This window comes from Phocoena sinus, chromosome 10 (assembly GCF_008692025.1).
Source record: "Phocoena sinus isolate mPhoSin1 chromosome 10, mPhoSin1.pri, whole genome shotgun sequence".
NCBI classification, from domain to species: Eukaryota; Metazoa; Chordata; class Mammalia; order Artiodactyla; family Phocoenidae; genus Phocoena; species Phocoena sinus.
The window spans coordinates 18,334,263-18,355,874 of NC_045772.1; the positions used below are offsets into that span (position 1 = coordinate 18,334,263).

Consider the following 21,612-nt stretch of genomic DNA (forward strand, 5'->3'; position numbering starts at 1 on the left):
CTCACTTGACACCCTTTCCATATAGCTAAGCAGTGTTTAGTTAGAGAGATAGACTATTCCAGGGGAATTTTATTCATCAGTATTCAATTACAGTATATTCTGGAGAACACAGAGTCGTAGATTGCCCACCTTGTTGAAAATAGGGCATATGAAGGAGGATTTAAGATTGGGAAGACAGACTGAAGTCTACGTGGGGACTGCCTTTGATGCCATGTTAAAAGTTGAAATTTGTAGGCAGTGAGAATTTTGAGTGACTGAATATCCTTGAAATGAACTTTTAGTGAGGAGTCCTTCAGCTGCAAGCAATAAAAATAAAAAAGCCTGAGTCAAACTGATTTAATTTAAGCAAAAAATTGAAAAGATATTTTATGGGCTTGTGCAGTTGAAAAATCCAGAGGTAGTACCAGCTTCAAGCTTGCCTTGATCCAAGTTCAGTTGATGTCGTTGGGTGGCTCCTTTCCGTCTCTTGACCTTGCCCTCCTCCCCACTGGCCTCTTTTTTAGGTTGCTAGAGGTGGTCCCTCATATCTCCAGATTTATATCCTCTTAGGTCCATGTTTGGAAGAAACGAAGGTCTCTTTCTTGAAATTCCCTTATAAATCCAGAAATTTCCTTGATTGGCCTCATTGGTTCTCTGTGGCTACAGGGGACATATGAGGATAATTGGCTGGAGGTGCCTGCCCCAAATGAATCGTGTTGGTGAGGGAATTCAGGGGTTCTCTTTGGCCAGGTTTGGGTCACATCATCTCCTCCCAGAGTCAGGAGTAGAACCTCCCCAGGACCACATAGTCTGAATGTTAGGGAGGGACAGTTTCCCAGAGCAGTTGAGCATACTGGAGAAACAGAAGGTGTGTCAGTCAGGTTAGGCTAGCTTATGCTGCAGTGACAAGCGACACCAAAAATCTCAGTGGTTTAGGATTAGCAGCTATAACCACAGTTTATTTCTCACTCCTGCAGTTTCCTGGGGCCTCAGGCACTTCTCCAGGGCAGTTGCCCTCAATGTGGTGGCCTAGCCTTCCAGTCTTCTCCATCTTGTGGTGTCTCCATAGCACATGTGTCCATGATTGGATACAGCAGGGGAGGGAGTGTGCTCTGGTCTGGAAGTGACTCGTGTCACTTCTGCCCACAATCTGTTGGCCAGAGCTGGCCAGAGTGGGACTGGGGGTGGTTAGGGGTGAAGCGGGGGTTGTAATCTTCCCCATGTGCCTGGAAGGAGAGAATGTGAGCCAGCACGAGGTGACCCAGCCACACTGGGTAGCACACACGCCCAGGGCCCACAGTCACTGCCTACCACAGGCTCCCTCGAGGACCTCAGTTGGTCTGACTCATCCCTTATGCCTCTCCTCCTGACTCTCTGACCTGTTCCTGGGACGGTGCTGAGAGTAGGGCGTGTATCCCTTTAGAGCTTCCCAGTGTGGTGTCCCCAAGGGCCGAGGGACAGTCATGTTGCCTTTCTGAGGACATTAGGAGTATTCCTTGACATGACTCAGGCCATGGATTTCTACTCGGCACTGTCCCCGCACACTGCTCCATTAGTCTGGGGGCCTTTATTAAGGGAGAGTCATTGTGCATTTCTGAACATTACAGGGAACACAGTACTTACCAAAATTGTATTTCCCAAACTCAGATCTTTACATGGTTTAAAAATCTTTCCTTGAATAGGTGGAAAAATGTCTGACTTCTATACCTAAGTTCTGATTTCATTCATACTCAGAAGTAAAGATAAAGTTGAGGCAAGGAAGGAATTCTTCTGTGGTGACCTTACAAAAACAAAAACAAACTCACCGAAAAACCAACATAACAGAAAATGGTGTAGTGGCTATGGAAAACAGTATGGTGTGTCCTCAAAAAATTAAAAATCAGGGGCTTTCCTGGTGGCGCAGTGGTTGAGAGTCCACCTGCCGATGCAGGGGACACGGGTTCGTGCCCCGGTCCGGGAAGATCCCACATGCCGCAGAGTGGCTAGGCCCGTGAGCCATGGCTGCTGAGCCTGTGCGTCTGGAGCCTGTGCTCCGCAACGGGAGAGGCCACAACAGTGAGAGGCCCGTGTACTGCAAAAAAAAAAAAAAAAAAAAAAAAAAAATTAAAAATCAGGTTACTATATGATCTAGCAAGTCCACTTCTGGGTATATACCCTGAAGAAGTGAAAGCAGGGGCTCAAAGAGGTATCTGTCCATCCACGTGCATAGCAGTTTTATTCACAATAGCCAACAGGTGAGAGCAACCGAAGTGTCCATGTGTCATCACAGATGAATGGATAAACAAAATGTGGACATACATACAGTGGAATGTTCTTTAGCCTTTAGAAGGAGTGAACTTCTGACACGTGCTCCAACATGAATGAATCTTGAAGATGCTAAGCTAAATAAAATGAGCCACTCACAAAAGACAAACACTGTATGATTCTCCTTATACGAGGTACCTAGAGGAGTCACATTCCTAGAGACAGAACATAGAAGGGTGGTTGCCAGGGCCTGGGGGAGGAGGAATGGGGAGCTGGTGTTTAATGGAATGGGTGTGGAGTTGCACTTTCGCAAGATGTTAGGAGTTCTGAAGCTGGACGGTGGGGATGGTCGTACAGCAGTGTGAATCACCTTGATACCCCTGCACCGCACACTTAAAATGGTTAAGATGGTAAATTTTGTGTTATGCGTGTTTTACCACAATAAAAATAAGCAAGCACAGAACCCCAGGAAGCTTACAGATGTTTCCTGTAAGGGGTCCACTGCGTGTCCTAGTGCTCTGTGGGATGAGCAGGTAACCGGAAGCTGGTGCGAGTGCAGGGGGCGCCCAGTCTGCCGCCTGATCCCAGGAAAGGCGCTCACCTCCCAGCTCAGGGTGGCCGCCTTGGAACCCAGCTCTGGTCGGAGCTCTGGGCAGAGCGGCAGAGCTGTCTCTCCATGTCTTTGTCCTCGTTGTGTAATCTTGCTGTCATCATCCGTTAGGAGCAAAAGGAATTCGCTCTCTAAATTTGTACCCACTCTTGTGTCTGCTTTGGGGAAGTACATAACTGACTAGTCAAGGGCCCTTCTGTTTATACTTGGAGTCCTCAGCTTAGACAGACCATACTTCCCTGCATGGTTGGCGTTCTTTCCTTTTGCCTTGTAATGACTCGCGTTTATCCTTAGCACTTTTTTGAAGTGATTGCATGGGATGTTGAGATCCTTTTAAGCTGCTGGTGTTCCTTGTGTTTATTTCGAGTGATGACAAATTAAACATGCAAGCTTTCCAGTGATGATGTTCACGTGATTGATACACCTTGAGCTTTCCCTCCAGTGGGCAGTACACTCCTGGGCAGCTTCTGGAGATGTGCTGACTGTCAGTACCATGTTCCAGCACAGTCGTGTTTCTTGAGGGCTTCACAACTTCTTCTCAGGTAGCAGAAAGGGACGTAGACTTCACTGTCAGCACCTTTCTAAATAGAAACTTCTAAGGTCACCAGGCCATGAGAACTTCCTTGGAAAGGTCATTTGTGAAAGAAGAGCTTTTGGTCACTCTGTAAGCGATCCTGCTTCACTTCGTACAGACAATGCCATGTGGTCCTATTCGGAAAATGACATCCTCTTCGGTGGCCCGTTGATGATGTAAGGCCAGATGGTCTTCAGTGTTGGATGCCGAAGAGCTTAGGACCACTGGCTTCTCCCTTCCTGAGGACTAGTTCTTGTGAACTGTCTGCCTTCAAGTTTCTTGAAATGTTACTGTCTTTCTTATCCTCAGATGGATCTTAGTTGCAAAAAAAAAAAAAAAAAGCCCAAGGTTACTATCTCATTGATTTTGACAAAGGAAACTAAGAAGAAATGGAATTGTTGGTGAATCTTGGCTGTTTGGATTTTCAGTAGACTTGGTCATATCTAGGTTGTCAGTGGGAGAGAAACTTGGCATCTTACCTGGTGACCATGAATAGGCTTCAGGGGTCAACCTTCCTGAAGTTTTCCACAGAATTTTATTTGTGTTTTTCTGTGGGGAGAGGATTCTGTGGCTTCTGTTAGGTTCTCAAAGGGATCCAAGCCTCACAGCTATAAGGAGCCTTCTGAAAGCCTCAGAATACGTCTTTGTGGCTGGCACGGTGCCCCGATTGGAGTTGCCACCTTGTGAAAGCAGTACTTTTTGGGTATTTCACGTGGCCCCTGAGAAGTGGATAATGTGAGAAAGAAGAGAGCAGAAGGGAAGGAGGAAGCATTGTAGACTCTATGGTAAGCACTGAAATGAGGAAGGATTGACTCCATTTTATTGAGAAAATAAGTGCCCCCGTCTCAAATGCTTGTTGATTCCCATAGTCCTGGAGAAGAGCGTTAAGAGCGCAGATTCTGAAGCCAGACTTACCAGGTTCAAATCCCAGCTCTGCTGTTTAGTGGTTGTGTGTCCTTCAGCAAATTGTATAATTTGTGTGCTTCTAGTGTCCGCATACATCACGTGGGGATAGTAGAGCCTTCGCCTCGTGAGGTTGTCGTAAGGATTAAATGAGGTGATAGAAAGCGCTTCTGAGCATATAGTACGTGGTAAGTGCTTAATAAATATTAGCTCTTACGACAGAGCCAGGAGGTGGCCCTTAGTAACGTGAAGAGTAGTAAAATACAGATAGCTCAATTTTAGCAGTAAGATGTGGGCAGTTCACTTTTCGTGTGCGTGCGTTACAGGACGTTTTGTACCTATCTCCAGGAAGTCACCTGCCTTCAGTATTTGTTTACTGATGAGTCGTTTCAGGTACATTTTGGGGCACAAACATCATAAAAGGTGAGAGAATGCTGTTACATATCCTCTTAGCAAAATGGGACGGTCTTTGTTCTTGCTGCAAAATGTTGCACGATGAGATTCTTTGTGTTAAGTGACTACCTGTGAAATGACTGGTTGAGAATATTGTACTTCCTTTTTGTCTTTAGAAATATATCGTGCAATCTCTGTCATTACCTGACTTTAGAGAGCTGCCTTCTACCTCTTAGCATTCATCTTCTGACTCATCTAATAATTGTGAAATGTCTTCTGTCAGTTTTATGCTGGAAAATAGAAAATTATGAATTCTCAACTGTGTTCCATGAAAGCTAAAGAAATGACTGCAGAGATGGTATCTTCAGACTTCTTTGATATACCTTCCTGAAAATGATGTGATAGTTCGGGCAGGGCAATGAGGAAGCTGAAGGATGACATTGTAGCGATGGTGTTTCACTATTGCAACATCTTGGGCAATCTCCTGTCATATCCTGCTTGCTTTATTTAGTCTTTTTTTAAAATCATAGGTGAGAATAATTGCTAGATAATGATGAAATAATGCCTACAATGATAAAATAGCAAAATGTTTCAAGATGTTGGAAACTAAGATCACTGACCTCCCATATTGCATCTTAGATTTTTAAAAGGATCCAGTGGGCTCATGGAAGTTGTAAGGTAGGATGAGTTTTTGGAAAACCTCCAAGAAAGAATAAAAATCATGAAAATAGCAATCCTCACAAATAGTCAGAACTGCTCAAAAAAGAAGCTCAAAACTAACATAGGATCCAGGGGACCCTGATGGTATCCTGGGGATAATCACATTTCTAACAAACCATCTGAAGGAAATCATCTGAAAGGCAAAGATGAACATCTGAAGGTACTTAATGCTTTTTTTTTTCTTTTTTAAACAGGAAAAATACCTAAGTGTGTAACATAGAGTAAAAGGTTGATGTGGCACAGTATACCAGAATCTTATATAATGGGTTTTTAAAAAAAATTAGTTTATTTATTTATTTTTGGCGGTGTCGGGTCTTCGTTGCTGCCCATGGGCTTTCTCTAGTTGCGGCGAGCGGGGGCTACTCTTCGTTGCGGTGCGCGGGCTTCTCTTTGCGGTGGCTTCTCTTGTGGAACACGGGCTCTAGGCGTGCGGGCTCAGTAGTTGTGGCTTGCGGGCTCTAGAGTGCAGGCTCGGTAGTTGTGGCGCACGGGCTCAGTTGCTCCACGGCATGTGGGATCCTCCCGGACCATGGCTCAAACCCACGTCCCCTGCATTGGCAGGTGGATTCTTAACCACTGTGCCACCAGGGAAGCCCTATATGATGATTTAAATTTATATTCTTAGAAAGTCTGTAATGATGGAACACATTATGATAGGAAATTAAATTTAGAGTGGAGCACAAAGCTGTGTATGTCGTGTGAGGTCAACTATGTAGACTACATACACAGAACAATATGGGCGGCAAATACAGGAAATGTTAGTAGTTTTTTTCTGGGTGATGTTACAGTGGGTGATATTTAATTATCTACATGTTTCTCTATCTTCTAAAATCTCTAACTGGCGTGTATTCTTTTTTAAACAAAAACAAATCTTTTCGTGATGTTGAAGCAAATATTTTTTTTATAACAGTCTTATTAGGATGTTATGTACATACCATACAATTCACCCACTTAAAGTTTCCCATTCAGTGGGTTTTAGTGTAATCAAAACAACTGTTCAGCCATCACCACAATCAATTTTAGAACATTTTCATCACCCCCAAAAGAAATTCTATGCCCATTAGCAGTCATTCCCTTTCTCCCCATCCGCCAGTTCTAGGCAACCACCAGTCTATTGATACTTTCTGACTCAGTGGATTTGCCTAGTCGAGACATAGCCTATAAATTGAATCATACAATATGTGGTCCTTCGTGACTGGCTTCTTTCACTTAGCGTAATGTTTTCAAGGGAAGGCTAATCACACTTGCACTTTAATTTACTCATTTCGTTTCGAAATCATACTAACCTTTATTTATCATAGGGTATAACGTATTTTTTTCCCTTTACTTCTAGAATTGGTTCCTTCAATTATGAGCAACTTGTTGAATCCAGATGCCATCTTCTCAAACAATGAGATGAGCCTGTCGGACATTGAAATCTATGGCTTTGATTATGATTACACCTTGGTGTTTTATTCCAAGCACCTCCACACCCTCATATTTAATGCCGCTCGGGACCTTCTCATCAACGAACACAGGGTAAGAGCATGGGGACATCACAGACCTCCTCCCCTTGCCCTTTGGCGTTTGAAGACTAGCAGTGAGCTGACCTGGCCTCGTGCCTGGCGCAATAGACATCCCTTAGGAAATTGTTGCTGAATGAATGAGTAGATTTGGTTCCGTTCCAAATGACTCCATCTGGAAGATAGTTTTTTTTAAAAAAACCACTTTATTGAGATATGATTGACATGTGAAAGGCTATATGTATTTAATGTGTATAACTTGCTGAGGTTCAGGATAAGTGTGTGAAACCATCATCAAGGTCATAAACTATCCATCGCCTCCCAAAGTTTCCTCCTGTCCCCTTTATTATCATTATTGTTATTTGTGTGTGTGTGTGTGTGTGTGTGTGGTAAGAACGCTTAACATAAGATCTACCCACTTAGCAAATTTTGAGTATACAATACAATGTTGTTAGCTGTAGGTACTATGCTATATAATAGATCTCCAGAACTCATTTATCTTGCCTAACTGAAACTTTGTACCTGGAAGATAGTTGTTTGTTTAATAAAGAATCTTTAGATGTCTCTGACAAAGAGACTGTCCCAGGTTACTCATTAGTGGAGATTCAGCCACGGACGTTTGCCCTCTCCTTTCTCAGGGAGCAGTGACGTAGGTTCTCCCAGAGCCTGATGCGGTGGCAGACTGTTGAGTTCTGGTTGGAAGGAATTCTTGAAATCATGGGCAATGTTTTCCTCTCATCACTGAACGGAATCGTGTTCTTAAAGAATAGTTGACTGTCTTTTGATGTGTAGTGTTGTTGAGAGCTTATAATAAGGAAGGAAGAAAAACACTCAAAACCAAACGTGGTTTCCTCTAGTCTAGTTTGAGTACATGTTTCAGGAGCCGGGATGAGAAGCATCCTCAGAGGTCGTCTGGACCAGTCCCCTTTGAGAACCCCTGACAGCATCCCGAGGAGTGTGCCTGGAGTGCAGGTGTTCTGAATTTGGGGAGATTCTTCCACGGGTTGAACAGTTCTGCCTTCATGCAGCTTTTACCACTGATCCCTCCTCTTCATTCATCCCTTCACGTGTTCATTCTCCCTTTACTCAGTCTTCTTCTGTGCTAAGCTCTGTCATAGAAGCAGGGAGGATGAAGGTGAGTAGGATACAGGTGCTGTCCTTGGAGAACCAACCGTCTAGTGGGGGAGTCCATCCTGTAGGCAGGTAAATTAGGAAGCCTCTGCCTGGTGGAGCCCTACAGACATCTGAACAGAGAGCTAGGCGTGTGCAGAGGATGGTTGGAACGACTTTCTCTGCCCGAGGGAATTGGGGAAACAACGAAGGAGGTGATATTTCAGTGGAATCTGGAAGGAGTTTATCCACAGAGGTGGGCTGGGGGTGGGGGAGGTTGGGTGTGAGTAACCTAGAAACCTAAATCATGAAAACTGATGCTTTATACTTGACTCTTTGAGTAATGGGCTGGGTGTTATAGGGACCATTATGCCCTCTAAGACTTCTTTGACCTGTTGGATCATTCTTAGTTTTTCCGACCATTCTCGTTTGGCGTCTTTTCTCGTCTTTTCGTCGTCTCGGTCTCCCTCCCTCCCTGTGTGTGCTCTGGTTTATCCCTCTCAAACGTGAGGCTCTGAACTAAAGATGTTACTGCAGGTGGGGTCTGACCAGTGTGGAGCAGAGGGAGCCCATCACCTTCCTGGTTCTGCGTGTCGTACCTTTATAAATGCTGTTTGGATCCTCACCGTTTGGTGCAGTGTATCTCCTGATCCCCTCAGCTTTTGGTTATCAGTGGCTTTACTAAGAAACTCATTTGTCCTTATTCAAAATGCAGAAATGGCACTTGCCAAAAATAACATTCCCTTCAGCCACCGAGCTTTCTTTAGTTATGGCCACTTGATCAGATGTAAACCCATCTAGCCACTTGCCATCCAGCTGCATTTCTCCATTTGTTCAAGAGGCTCTCTTCTCTTTGGTCTAACCCACGGTCCTTTCCCTTCACTTTGAGGATGGAAGCAGGATAAGGGCAAGGTGGTCCTGCTCTTGCCCTCCTATATGGCGGCTTATCCCATCTCCCCACCACCCCATTGGAGAGCGAGCGGAAGGGCTCTTGCACTGGTGCTGGCATTCTAATCCCAGGTCATCTGCAACGTTTGCTGTGACTGATGCCACTTACAAAACGAAGCTCATTATACTAACAGCACCAACTGTTGGTGGTCTGCTTAGTGCCGAAAGCATGGGTTCTGGAGCCTGACTGCTGGAGTTTGAATCCTGGCTTTTACCACTTATTTCTTAGGTAATCTCGAGTAACTGACCTAATGTCTCTGAGCCTCAGTTTCTTCCTCTATGAAATGGGCACAGTACTTTTCTCACATGTTATTGTGATAATTAAAGGAGTTAATTTCTGTAAAATGCCTGGCACATAGAATACACTCAGTACAGGTTAGCTATTACTACTGTTATTTCTGATCTGCATGACAGCCCTGCAAATGGATATTCACTCTGTATTACAGAGGCTTATGGAGTTCAGCTAGTAGTTCGAGGCCACAAGACCACTGGAGGCAGAATCAGAATTTGAACTTAGATTTGTGTATTTCCAAGGTGGAGATGCTCTCTTGTTTGTTCACGTTGCCTTTCGTGGGATTAATAACACCTTTTCTTTTACCCTGTGGGTTTGTTGTTCATATGAAAATAAAATATTCATGACGATTAAAAATTTATGAACTTTGGAGAGAAAAGGGAGATGAAATAGATGGGAAAAAGGTACAATCATTATGATTAGAAAAGCTTCTAGATTTAAGATACTTATTTCATTCCCATTATGTCTGTTTGTTGCTTTGATAAAAGAAGTATGTCCTAACACTAATTATATCAAGCATATTAATAGAGTAACGCAGGTTTTTCTCTTGTTTTGGATTGGAAAATAATTCTTCCATGACGCTGTTGGAAGCATTGAGTTTGGTGCCATTTTTTCCTGCCAAAGTCTAAAAGTACTTGTGGAGATGAAAGACATCTGCTTTTGAGATGCATAGTAATAGAGCAGTAAGTTTGCAATTTAGCATCTTCCCCAAAAGCAAATGTAAATGTTCCACCCCTTTCGTAATTACCCTTTCTCTTTTTTTTTTCACGAGAATAAGTTTTTACAAAAATTGAAATAAATATTGGGTAATAACTGTATCTGTATTTTCATTCGGTACGTCTGCCCCAAGGGATAGAAAGACAGAGTTAGAAGAGTTCTTAATTTCACCTCCCAGATTTGCACCCTCATCAGTGTTCCTGATTATTAATGGTTACCGACGTTCACCCGGTTTTTCAAATCCAAAGCCTAACACCAGCCTCTACCCCTCAGTTCGCCTCTGTTCCACCTCCGATCTCTCAGCACATGCTGTCTCTTTTTTTATAATAAACTTTTCCTTTTAGAAGAGTATTAGGTTTACAGAAAAGTTGCAAAGGTAATACAGAGAGTACACCCCATGACTGGTTTCCCCTAATGTTAACATTTTACATTACCTCGGTGCACTTATCACAGCTGAGGAACTGATATTAATGAATTGTTATTGATGGAAGTCTGTACTTGCTTCAGGTTTCCTTAGTTTTTACCTCACGTCCTTTTCCTGGTCCAGGATCCCGTCCAGGACACCACATTGCATTTAGGTGTCACGTCTCCTTAGGTTTCTCTTGGCTCTGACAGTTTCTTACAAGTTCCTTGTTTTTGGTGACCCGTCGTTGACTTTGATGGTTGTGAAGAGTCCTGGTCAGTACATTTTAGCATGCCCTTCTCTTGGGCGTTGTCCCCTGTTTTCTCATGGTTAGACTGGGCTTGTGGATCTGGGGAGGAAGACCATGGAGGTAGAGTTCCATTCTCACCACATCCTGTCAACATGACTTACCACCGACGATGCTGGCCTTGACCATCCGGCTAAGGCAGTGTTTGCCAGGTCTCTCCACTACAAAATTACTCTTACCTCCCTTCGCATACTGTACCGTTTGGGAGGAAGTCAGTCTCTACAGCTGTGAGCTCTCTTTTCACTCCTTCAGAATGTGTCCTGCCTGCCTCTGTCCATTTCTCCCCTCCCCCGCTGCCTGCACCCTGGTCCAAGCCGCCATCACCTCCCGCCCGATGGTGCGGTAGCCCCCTGACTGGTCTCCTGGCTTCTGTTCTTGCCCCTTAGTCTGTTCTCCATTCGGCAGCGAGAGTGAACCTTCAGACGTGAGTCATCTCGGTCCTGGACTCAAGGCCCCCTCGAGCCTTCCCATCACACTTGGAGTGACAGCAGAGGCCTCTAGTGCTCCTGGGCTCCAGGCTTCCTCACCAGCCTCCTGTCCTCTCCCCCTGCCCTCGCTCTGCTCCAGCTGCCTCGCTGCTCCTTGAACCTTCGGGCCCCTGCACCTGCCAGTTCCTCTGGTGGGACCTCCCGCCTGACTCCGGGCAACCCGAAGCCTTGCTTCTCATTTTTTTTTTTTTTTTTTTTCCTAGATCTCTGAACCCTTGTACTGCATTCTTTCTGTAGTACTTATCACTGTGAGGCACTGTACCATGTGTTGATATGTTTGTGGTTCGCCTGCCCACCACAGAATGGAAACTTCTTAGGGGCAGAGGCGGTGTCAGTTGTTTTTTTTGGTTTTTTTAGCTGCGCCCCGTGACATGCGGGATCTTAGTTCCCCAACCAGGGATCGAACCCGGGCCCCCTGCAGTGGAAACGTGGAGTCTTAACCACTGGTCCGCCAGGGAAGTCCTGACAGTGTCAGTTTTGTTCACTGCCACACTCCTAGGCCCTGGCACAAAGTACGCGCTCAGTAAATACTTGACGTATTCATTGGATTCCACTGTTAAGTGAGAGTGTATAGTGCTTGGTGTGGAATCGCCTGATGCAGGTCATTTTGCCTTGGCTTCATGTTTTGTGTGGATTTTGGAGAACTCTGTCTCTATACCCTTCTGCGCAGGAGGGAGATAGCACTGAGTGATTCCTTGGCACACGTGGCAGGTGTTAGATAAATGAGCCCGAATGTGACATTTGACTCAGCGCTTTGGGCAGCTTGGCCGGGAAACTTGCCGCACGCGGGTCAGCCTGGTGGTTCCAGGAGATGTTCTTGCACACGCGTGACCCTGGCCGTGCACTGGGAGGTAGCTGTGCAGCCATGTAGAGGGGTTTCCTGTGCCCGTTGACAGTTGTGTAGGTTTTTTACGTAAGCGGTTCGCATCGTGATTGGGAGATCCTGGGGACACGGCCTCCCTAGTCTCAGAAGTCGATATTCTGGCCCGCGGGTGCATGCTCTGAGGGCAGGGGCAGTGGGGAGAGCCTGACCCCCCGCCTCACCACGCTCCATGCTGTGTGGCCCAGGCCAGCTTGTTTCACCCGGAGCCTCTGAGGTCCCATCTGTCAAATGGGCATGGTGGGGCCAGCTGTGCCGAGCAGCAGACAGTGTGCTCGGTACGTCGGTGCTACCAGCGAGGTAACTGGTGTTCCAATTCTGAGATCTCGGGAGAGAGGGAAGGACTTGGATGCCGGGTGCAGTGGATAAGGAGGGGATTGGGACTTTTGTGTAGTAGGCGGGACAGGTTAATGATTAGGAAATAGCAGGGGAGCCAGGCCGTGTGTTCTGAACCAGGGTTGGAGCTGTACCCGGGAGCCGGGTGCCGAGAGAGGGTGTCTCTGGCCCGAGTGGGAGGAAGGCTGTACCGACGGCTGAGGGGTCCCTGCAGCTGAGGACAGGGGAGAGTTAAGGCCAGAGAAGTAGGGCAGAAGGGGTGCTCCGTGGCCTGGCAGCGCTTGGTCTGGAAGCAGAGGGCAAGCTGTGGCCTGTCCCTTCTGACCCCAGCTTCCCACCCAAGTGCACGAGCCGTCTCAGCCTTCGTACAGGGGCCAAGTGTGGATGCTGTCTTGAACTTAGTACGTCACTAGCTAAAACCGGTTCCTTTCTTCCTTCTTAGTACCCCGTGGAAATCAGGAAGTATGAGTATGACCCAAACTTTGCAATCCGTGGACTGCATTATGACGTGCAGCGGGTAGGTTGAATTCTCATCCTTTTCTACAGTTACACGTGCTCGGGAGTCAAATGTACTCTTGATGCTTTTCTTTGCTGAACGTGTAAATTGATTTTAAATTTTGTTCTTTGGGGCTGAAGAACTAAATTATCCAAAACATCTTTGGATGAAGTCTTTTTCAGGAGACTGTATTGGAAGAGCATGAATGCATTTAGCCACTGGGAGATACTTGCTTATTTCCAATAGTCATTCATTTTCAACATTATGAGGACAAGGTGGTTATCATACCTTTTTTTGCAGACAGGCCATTTCCTTAATGAGGAACTCGGCAAGCAAACCTTTCAGAAACATACAGGCTGCTTCTTTGTTTAAGACAACTTGATGTTGATAGGATTTATGATGACACCTGGCATTTTCATTAAATATGCAAATTCTTGTGCGTCATTTACCTGTGTGTGTGCTTGTGTTTTTGAAGGCAGTCTTGATGAAGATCGATGCTTTTCATTACATACAGCTGGGAACTGTCTACAGGTAAGCGTGAGAGGAAGTTAATGTAATTTACCCGAAGTAACCATGTGGCTTTGGGTTTCAAGACCCCCTGAGTGTTTAGTGATGGGAGGGCTGCAGTGTGTGTACCTGTGAATCATTCACTCATTCCCCCACTCCCTCCCTCCTTCAGGAACATTGATCAGGCCACTACCATGTTAGATGCTAATGGTTTGGCTTGCGAGGATGTCTTCAAGGAGCTCGGTATGTAGGTTGGAAGCCACACAGGTAGACCAGTGAGTGCAGTCCACGGTGACCCAGGTGATGATGGACGTGTGCTCAGCCATTATGGAGCACTTTGGAGGACTCTGGGGAGGACGGGCTCTCCAGAGGCGATGGTGGCCACCTGAGTGCGGGTCCTGCAGAGGTGTGGATGTGGAGGGATGGTGGGGACAGGTGGTTGTTCCCACCATGGTAATTGAGCAGTTTGGATATTAAGACCATTTTCCTCCTGTTTATTTATTTATTATTTATTTTTTTGCGGTACGCGGGCCTCTCACTCACTGTTGTGGCCTCTCCCGTTGCGGAGCACAGGCTCCGGACGCGCAGGCCCAGCGGCCGTGGCTCACGGGCCCAGCCGCTCCGCGGCATGTGGGATCTTCCCAAACTGGGGCACGAACCCGTGTCCCCTGCGTCGGCAGGCGGACTCTCAACCACTGCGCCACCAGGGAAGCCCTCCTGTTTATTATTGATAGAATTAGTAGAAGTACTGAGCTCAGTGAGAAATCTTTGTAACTTTGAAATGAAGGGTTTTGCCTTTTCTAATTCTTAAATTTGTGGGTGGGATTTAGGAGTGTGGTTTGTATTTACGTATATATTTGGTATTTGTCTTTCTGTTTCTAAATGTGCTTACACTTCTGTTTCCTAATGTATTAATTCTGGACATTGTCCCTGCTGTGAGGGCTGAGGAGTTGGCTCTCCTGTGCACGCACCCGCTTCTCCAGCCTCATCCTCCTAACCCTGTTGAGATCTCTCTCTGATTGTTTCACCGTTTGCATTATGACTCTGTAGGTCTTGTTCATTCTTAAGCCAAGTAGCGCACTGAGATCGTCTTCTTTTACAGTGCTTGGTTTTTAGGTTTACTAATAACCTTATTTTTTATTTGCTTAGTTTTCTAGCTAGGTATCTCTAGTTTTTTCCTTAATGTTCCGTCACAGATATCCAGCATCTACTTATTTCCTCACAATTCACGTGTGTTACATAATGTCTCAGTTACTTTTTTTTTTGACTACCTCCTCCTGCTCTCATCTACTCTGATTGTTCATTCTGGGACTTCCATTTGCTACTTTCCTTGTTTCCTGGTTCCCACCTCTTCCTCTTTCTGGCTTTACTGCCTCATTTTGCTGGAGCACATCCTCCAGTAGCTTCTTGGCGCTGGATACGGCTGATTCTGGGGATCTGTGTTCGTTCATCAGTTCCTCTCGTTGGTGTCCCCTTGCAGGCCCCGTTCTCAATGTTGCTCAGTCAGGTGCCTCCTTCTCACCAACTGTTTGTTTTCCAAAACCATGTTGAAATGTCTTATCTGCTGGTGTCTTTGCACTCATTTCCTTTGATTTTGAGCAGTTTGTTCTTTTGCTGTCATTTTAATGGTGTTTCAAGAGGGAGAAGAGGTGGTGGTGGTGACGAGAATAATAATATTAGTAATAATAAATAGCAACTAACAAATATTGAGTTTTGCAGTGAGGCGGATACTGCCATAAAGGTTTTGAGTTAGCTCATATGATCTTCCAAATAATCTTATAAGGTAGGTACTATTATTGGTCCCAGAGATGTTAATAGGTAACTTGCCCAAGGCCACACACAAGTAGAATTCAGACCCAGACAGTCTGGCTCCAGAGTCTGTGCTCTTGGCCTGTGTACAGCAGGCATTTCTGAATGTATGAGGGTTAACTGGAAGTCCTCGGCAGATCTTTCAAATCTGTCCCTCCAATTATGTTTCTACCCTCTGCTCCTGGACTCAGTCGCTTATCCCATCTCTCCTGGGCTCTGTGGTGTTCTGCAGTGCAGTCCATCCTGGACGTAGTTGCTAGACTGATCTACCTAAAGCATTGCCTTCAACAACCCCTCTCTCTTCTGAAATCCTGGATGGCTCCCCACTGTCTGAAGGATACAGCCCAGATCTCTTAAATTTTCCATCAACCTTCTCTAAAACCCTTAGCTTCCTCTTCTGCCATACACACCTCCTTTACTTCCTGGATTGGTTAAGACTCTTGGTGGCAAGTGACTGACACCCAACTCAAACTGGCTTTTAAAAAACCCCAGTTTGGGCTCACTAGTTGTGTAGTCTAGGGACAGAGCTTGTTGCAGGTGTAGCTGGCTCCAGGGGGCCAGGTAGTTGTTGTCAGTACTCTTTCCGTCTCTTGGCGTTCCTTCTCTCCGGCTTAGCTCACAGCAGGCCCCTCCGCGTGGTGACCCCTGGCAGTACCAGGCTTCCAGCCCCAGCTCCAGGTCAAGGGGGGAAGGGGAGTTTCTCTTCCCAGCAGTTTCAGCCAGTCTCAGGGAGCGGATGCCGGGCAGGTGCAACAACACAAACATTCCTTTCCTCCGAGTTCTCCTTTCGCACTGCTCGGCATCTGTTCAGGCTGGTGTTCTCCCAGGATGTGGTTTTCCTTCTCCTCTGCTTCTTGAAATCTCACCCATCCTTCTGCATGGCTGACTGGTGTTGAGGCCTCTCCTCACCCTCTCAGCCTGACAGGGTCTTCCTCTCCTGTGGTCCGCCCCATCCTGTGGCTCCTAATTATCTTGTTCCTTCTTTTGTGGATAAATCATCCGTTGCATTAGGGGTGTGGACAGGGCTAGGCTGGAGGAGCTTCCGAGACATTTAAAGGGGAAGGAGTGCTCAGGTTGAGGTCCTGGGAAGGTCGCTGGGGCCTCGGGGCTGAGAGGGAGTGTGGTAGCCAAAGCAGCAGGGGTGCGTGTGTGGCTCTGGAGTCCCACTTCCTGAGTGTGAACCCCAGCCCCACTGCTCACGTGTGTGCGGCCTCGAGCCAGTTATCGACCTGCTCAAAGCCTTGGTGTTTACTCCTCTGTAAAATGGGCATGATTCCAGCACCCACCTCCAGGGCGGCCGGTCATTTGGACTAGAGCATGCTTGGAACAGCATAGGCAGGCAAAAATGTCACTTCTCTCCTCTCTGCCCTCCAGAGGGGTAACGAATGAGCAGATGGCGGGGAAGAGTGCTTGTGTCTCAGCCTTGTCCCTCTCTGATCCCCGCAGGGTCGCTGCATCGGGCCGGCTTTCCCACTGTGTGTGGGCTGTGTGTCTGAGCGCCGCTGGGCCAAGGGGCGGGCTGGCTCCCCGCCGTAGTCCTGTTTCATACCCATGTTTTCAGATTTTCACTGGGAACCTTGTGAAAAGCTAGGATTGTTCCCATCGTAGTCACAGCAGCAGAACTTGGATAGTACTTACCATATACCGGGTGCCGTTCTGTTTATAGCAACTCATTTAATCTTCTCAGTAGGTACCACCAGGAGGTGGGTACTGCTATGGCCGCCGCCCCCCTTTTAAAAAATGACACTGACACCCAAAGAGGTTAAATTACTTGTTCCTGGTCTAGGTCATCCCCCCAGCAGGTGAGGGAGCTGGGATTTGAACCCGGGGCAGACTCTTTCAGGTCTGTGCTCCTACCCTTTCTATCTCTCTGATGCACACAGGGCCACGTAGAGTTTTATTCTGATTTCAGTGCTGGTTCAGGCCGCATTCGGGTGCGGCAGGTCTGTGTGCTGCTCTGTCTGCATGTTTTGAGCTGGCATTTGGCTACGTGGGCCTTAAAGATGCAGCTCTTGTGGCCACGGGCCCGTGAACGTGTCTTAGAGCTGGCAGTGGCTTCCGAAGGACCAGGCAGCCCCTAGGGTGGGGACAGAAAAATAACTCCCCCGGCAGAATCCCTTTACTTTGTCTATTCCCTTTCTAGGTGTCAGAGCCTTAGGGGTGTTCACTGCTGACTGCTGCCGCGGTAGCCAGAGCTGTCTTCCAAGGTCACTGTCTAGAATGATCTGGTTTAGTCCCAGTGTCTTATCTGATTTCTGGAGCAAAGATAAAGGGAAGTCCAGTGCTCTTTTGTTTTCAGAGGCCAGTAGTTGTTTCAGGTTAATCAAGATCAGAAGCAAAATATCAATGAATCCCCTTGGCTATTTTTAAAATTAAGATAAGGGTAGAGAATGGAGGAAAGAGGCTGAAGTGATATCTCCATTAAAGTTACACGTCACGTGTAAATTATGTTTTATACGTAGTTTAATATTGGCCAAGTGTGATAAGCAACCTGTGTGTATTAGTAACTGGTGTCTCCATCGTTCACTCTGTGGTTTCCTCACCATTGGTGTGTGTGTCTCAGCTGCCTCCTCCTCTAGAGCAGGGGGTGGGGGACAGAGCAGGCAGATGGGGGATGTTACCTTGACTTTTTACACATGGGGCAACTGGCCTTCAGCGTGTTGCAGCATTTGGGGTCCTTCCTCCCGGAGGTGGTGTCAGGCATCCTGACGTGGTATAGTCCACTGGAGCCTGGTGTATGACTTTTTCTGCCTCAGCGCCCACCTTCTTAAGGTAGGGTATCAGAGGGCAGGAGGATGATGGGGACAGACCAGCCTCTCTCTCCCTAATGTATTAAAAACATTAAAAAAAAAAAAAACCCCAAGACTCACCCCAAAGCAGGTCATGAGGAGGCCATGTACCTTGTTGAGGGAAGCCGTGTGACGTGGTGGTTGAAGAGCCTGAGACCCAGTCCTGACCCACCGCTTTCTACTTTGGTGACCTTGGGCAAGGTCTGTGACCTTTCTGTGCCTTGGTGGCTTCTGCCGGAAAATGGGAAGAATAATAGTGCCTCCCTCCTAAGATTGCTGCGAATTAAGTGAATGAGTACGTGGAATTCATTTCTGGCATTCAGCAGGGGCCATGTGGTATTAGCTATTATTTTTCCTGCTCTCATTACCAGTAGAATGGTAGTAGTGATAGTAGCAGCAGCATGCCTGTTATTTATAGCAGCTACCGGTGGCACCTCCTGCCTCTTTGTGACGGCAGCGTCTTGCGTTTCAGTTGAAAAATGCCAGCAGTTGTCAGAGGTCTGAGAACTGTTGCTCTCTCTAGCTGATGCTAACTGCCTGTGTTACAGGCAGTTAAATGTGTGTGTAAATGTGTGACAGTTTTTTCTGAACACAGGTTCCATAATCTTTTGCGTTAACTCCCTAGTCTTAATGCCACAAAGTCATCTGTTTTACCACGGCTGTATTTTTATTATTGAGAGTGCTGTATGCTTACTGAGCCAGTTATTCTCCAGTAACTTTGCGAATGCAAAAACATTGAGAGAATTAAGAACAAATAATGGAGTCATTATTTCACTGATCAAAATCACTGCCGCCTGTGATTTTCCCAGAGGCCTCAGCGTCGTCCCTGACGAGGAAGTCATTGAAATGTACGAGGGCTCCCACGTGCCTTTGGAACAGATGAGCGACTTTTATGGGAAGGTAACGAGAAATTATTTATTTAATTCAAGCAGCCTGTCTTTTTCCTTCTCGAAACGTGGCCTGGTAACTTTAGGATCTTGACCTACTAGGCTCTCTGCTTATAGGGAATCAGCAAGGACATTTGGGGTTGTGTTTTGAGAGACCCTCGATTTGAGAGAGATGGGTATGTTAGGGTCTCTCCTGGGTTCTTCCATGCTTCTCCTTTCTCAGCCCTTTCCCCCCTACCTGGTGAAGGCTCTGTATACCTTCCTTGTACCCCCTCGCTTGCCACCATCTCCCCGTGTGTGTCCCCACTTTCTGGATTAAGTCACTGGGGGCTATTGTACAGCAGCTGTTGCCTCCCCTGAGATTAAGGGCAGCACGTCACTTTGTGCCAAAGGGAAACCTCTGCTTTTCTAACTTTTGTGGTCCTCTTTGCTCTCCGAATTTCTGCTTCTTGTACTATTAGATGCGCTCTTATTTGCATGATCAAAATGCAGTGAAGATGTCCAATCAGCTGGTAAACTTAGTCTTATAAATCACAGGTGTTCAGAGAAAGGCTTTTTTCCAAACTCCCATGTGGGCTGTGGTGCTCAAATTTAGGAGAGTTAGTGGCTTTTTATGCCATTCCATGGGCAAGAATCAATTTGCTGGCTTTCCTCTGTGTGTGATGAAAGCGTGTGAGCTTTAAGATGGATGGAGCCAAAGGAGAGGGAGGGGAAGGGTGGTTAGACTTTTGGGGGGGAATCAGGGCATTTCCTTGGAAATCCCACTTACACTTAGAGTGAGACGTCAGCTCTGCTGTGAATGACAAGAAACAAGGTGAATGTTTTTACTTTTCCATTATTAGAATTTTCCTTTCCTTGTGGGGAGGGAGCCAGATGTTGACGACCAGAATCCCCTGGGTGAATGTAAAGTCTACTGTGGTGTTGGCTCCCGTGCTGAAGCCTTCCTCCCTGCCTGCAGAGTTCCCACGGAAACACCATGAAGCAGTTCATGGACATCTTCTCCCTGCCCGAGATGACCCTGCTGTCCTGTGTGAACGAGTACTTTCTGAAGAACAACATTGACTATGAGCCCGTGCACCTGTACAAAGACGTCAAGGTGGTGTGGACGTGGGGTGCCATGACGCTGCAGCTCTTCTAGCTGCTCAGCAGAAGTAACAGAATCCCTGGCCTCCCCTGTCGGCTGGGTCTTTGAAATCATCCTTTGCTTGGGATCTCTTTTATTTGTGGTTTAACCCTGAAAAATCCTAAGAAAGATGTTATGTTAGGAGAATTGGAAGTGAGTCGAATTGGTTGTTAAAAGAAGAGGGTACTTGCTATCTGGATTTCCATGTGCGTACATACACACATCATTTACATGACTTTGTGTTTATGTATTTTAATTTACATTCATATTCACATGTGTCTATAGATATATTCTTTAAGCTGCCTGAACTTTTTTCAGCACTTAAAAATATGTTTATATATTGCTTATTTAATATATACTTTTAATACATATTTCTAAGCATCTATTATTTAAATATCTGTATTTTTAAAAGATCCATATGTACATACTACAGTGTTTTTATTATGTGTTCATGACTAATTTTAAGTATTGACTGCCCTGAATCATGGGTTTTAAGAAGATACCGGATGAATGAACAGTTTCTCAATATCAGTCTGGTGTTATTTGAACTAAATTTAAATATTTAGTTTTGGTTCTCTGTTTTGCTCACACAAATACTTCATCTTTAAGAATCACTGGTAGTTATGTAACCCTTAGTATTCATGAGGAAAGATGTTTACTAGAAAGTTCAGTTTTTACTATGAAGTATTACTACCACTAATAGTGAACACACATGTAGAGTTTACTGTGTTCCAGGCACTATTTTTCTGAATGCTTTGTGCATTAACTAATTAAATCCTCAGAAGAATGCCCTGAGCTCTTATCACCTTCCTTTTACAGATAGAGAAATTGAGGCACAGAGAGGTTGAGTAACTTGCCCAAGGACATCCAGCTAGTAAGTAGCAGAGCCTGCATTTCAGGCCAGGAGGCTGGGCTCCGGCTTGCTCTTAACCACTGCCTTCTGCCGATGCGCAGTTGAAACAGGCCTGTGGTGGAAGATAAGTGAGGTTGAGTTTACAGTCCAGAGGTGCTCATTCCCGACGTTAAGCACCTACCAATTTTCTAAGGCTTGTGGCCCAGTTTTTCTTCAGTCCAGTCCCCTGCTACAGACTCCAGAAAGTTTCCATGTGCCTCCAGGAGTGCCCATCTATGTAGTGGACTCGCTTAGAGCTACCTGAGAGCGGGGCTGTGCTCTGAGACCTGCCAGGCATGACACCTGCCAGTGGCTTTTCCTCACGTCTGCCGGCTGGACCACATCTCTGCCCGAGTTCCAAGATCCTGGACAGTTCCTTGCCTCTTTGGTAGCACTGAAGAGAGGAGGATCCTATCATTGTTCTCTGCCCAACAGAACCTGCTGCTGGGGTCCAGGGAAGGGTGCAAAGATGAAAAGAGCAATAATTCCCTTTTGTTCAGATGACCTGGAATTATTTGATCGTGATACTGCATATAAATGACTGTTTATCCTGTGGGACTTTATTCAGAATTTTTCATACAAATTACCTCCTCCAAGTGGCTTTTTTGAAAATTGCACTGGAAACTGCTGCTATCACCATGGCAACTTAAGTTTCTTCCCAGGGGCCACCTGTGATAAATGGACCAGAATTTAGATTTCATTT

The 21,612-nt window shown here is 46.2% G+C and overlaps 1 protein-coding gene across 3 annotated transcripts in view; it reads left to right on the forward strand.

Annotated features, from left to right (window-relative positions):
* NT5DC3 (5'-nucleotidase domain containing 3) overlaps window positions 1-21,612 on the forward strand; it is a 55,423-nt gene that overhangs the window by 11,698 nt on the left and 22,113 nt on the right. For 2 of the 3 annotated variants that reach the window (XM_032646040.1, XM_032646041.1), the window contains exons 2-6: window positions 6,757-6,941; window positions 12,849-12,923; window positions 13,378-13,433; window positions 18,817-18,907; window positions 19,853-19,990. In XM_032646040.1, the coding sequence (XP_032501931.1) occupies window positions 6,757-6,941; window positions 12,849-12,923; window positions 13,378-13,433; window positions 18,817-18,907; window positions 19,853-19,990 (545 nt within the window). Of the gene's footprint in view, window positions 1-6,756; window positions 6,942-9,755; window positions 9,959-12,848; window positions 12,924-13,377; window positions 13,434-18,816; window positions 18,908-19,852; window positions 19,991-21,612 lie in introns of those variants that run through there. The other variant, XM_032646042.1, reaches the window with a different exon arrangement.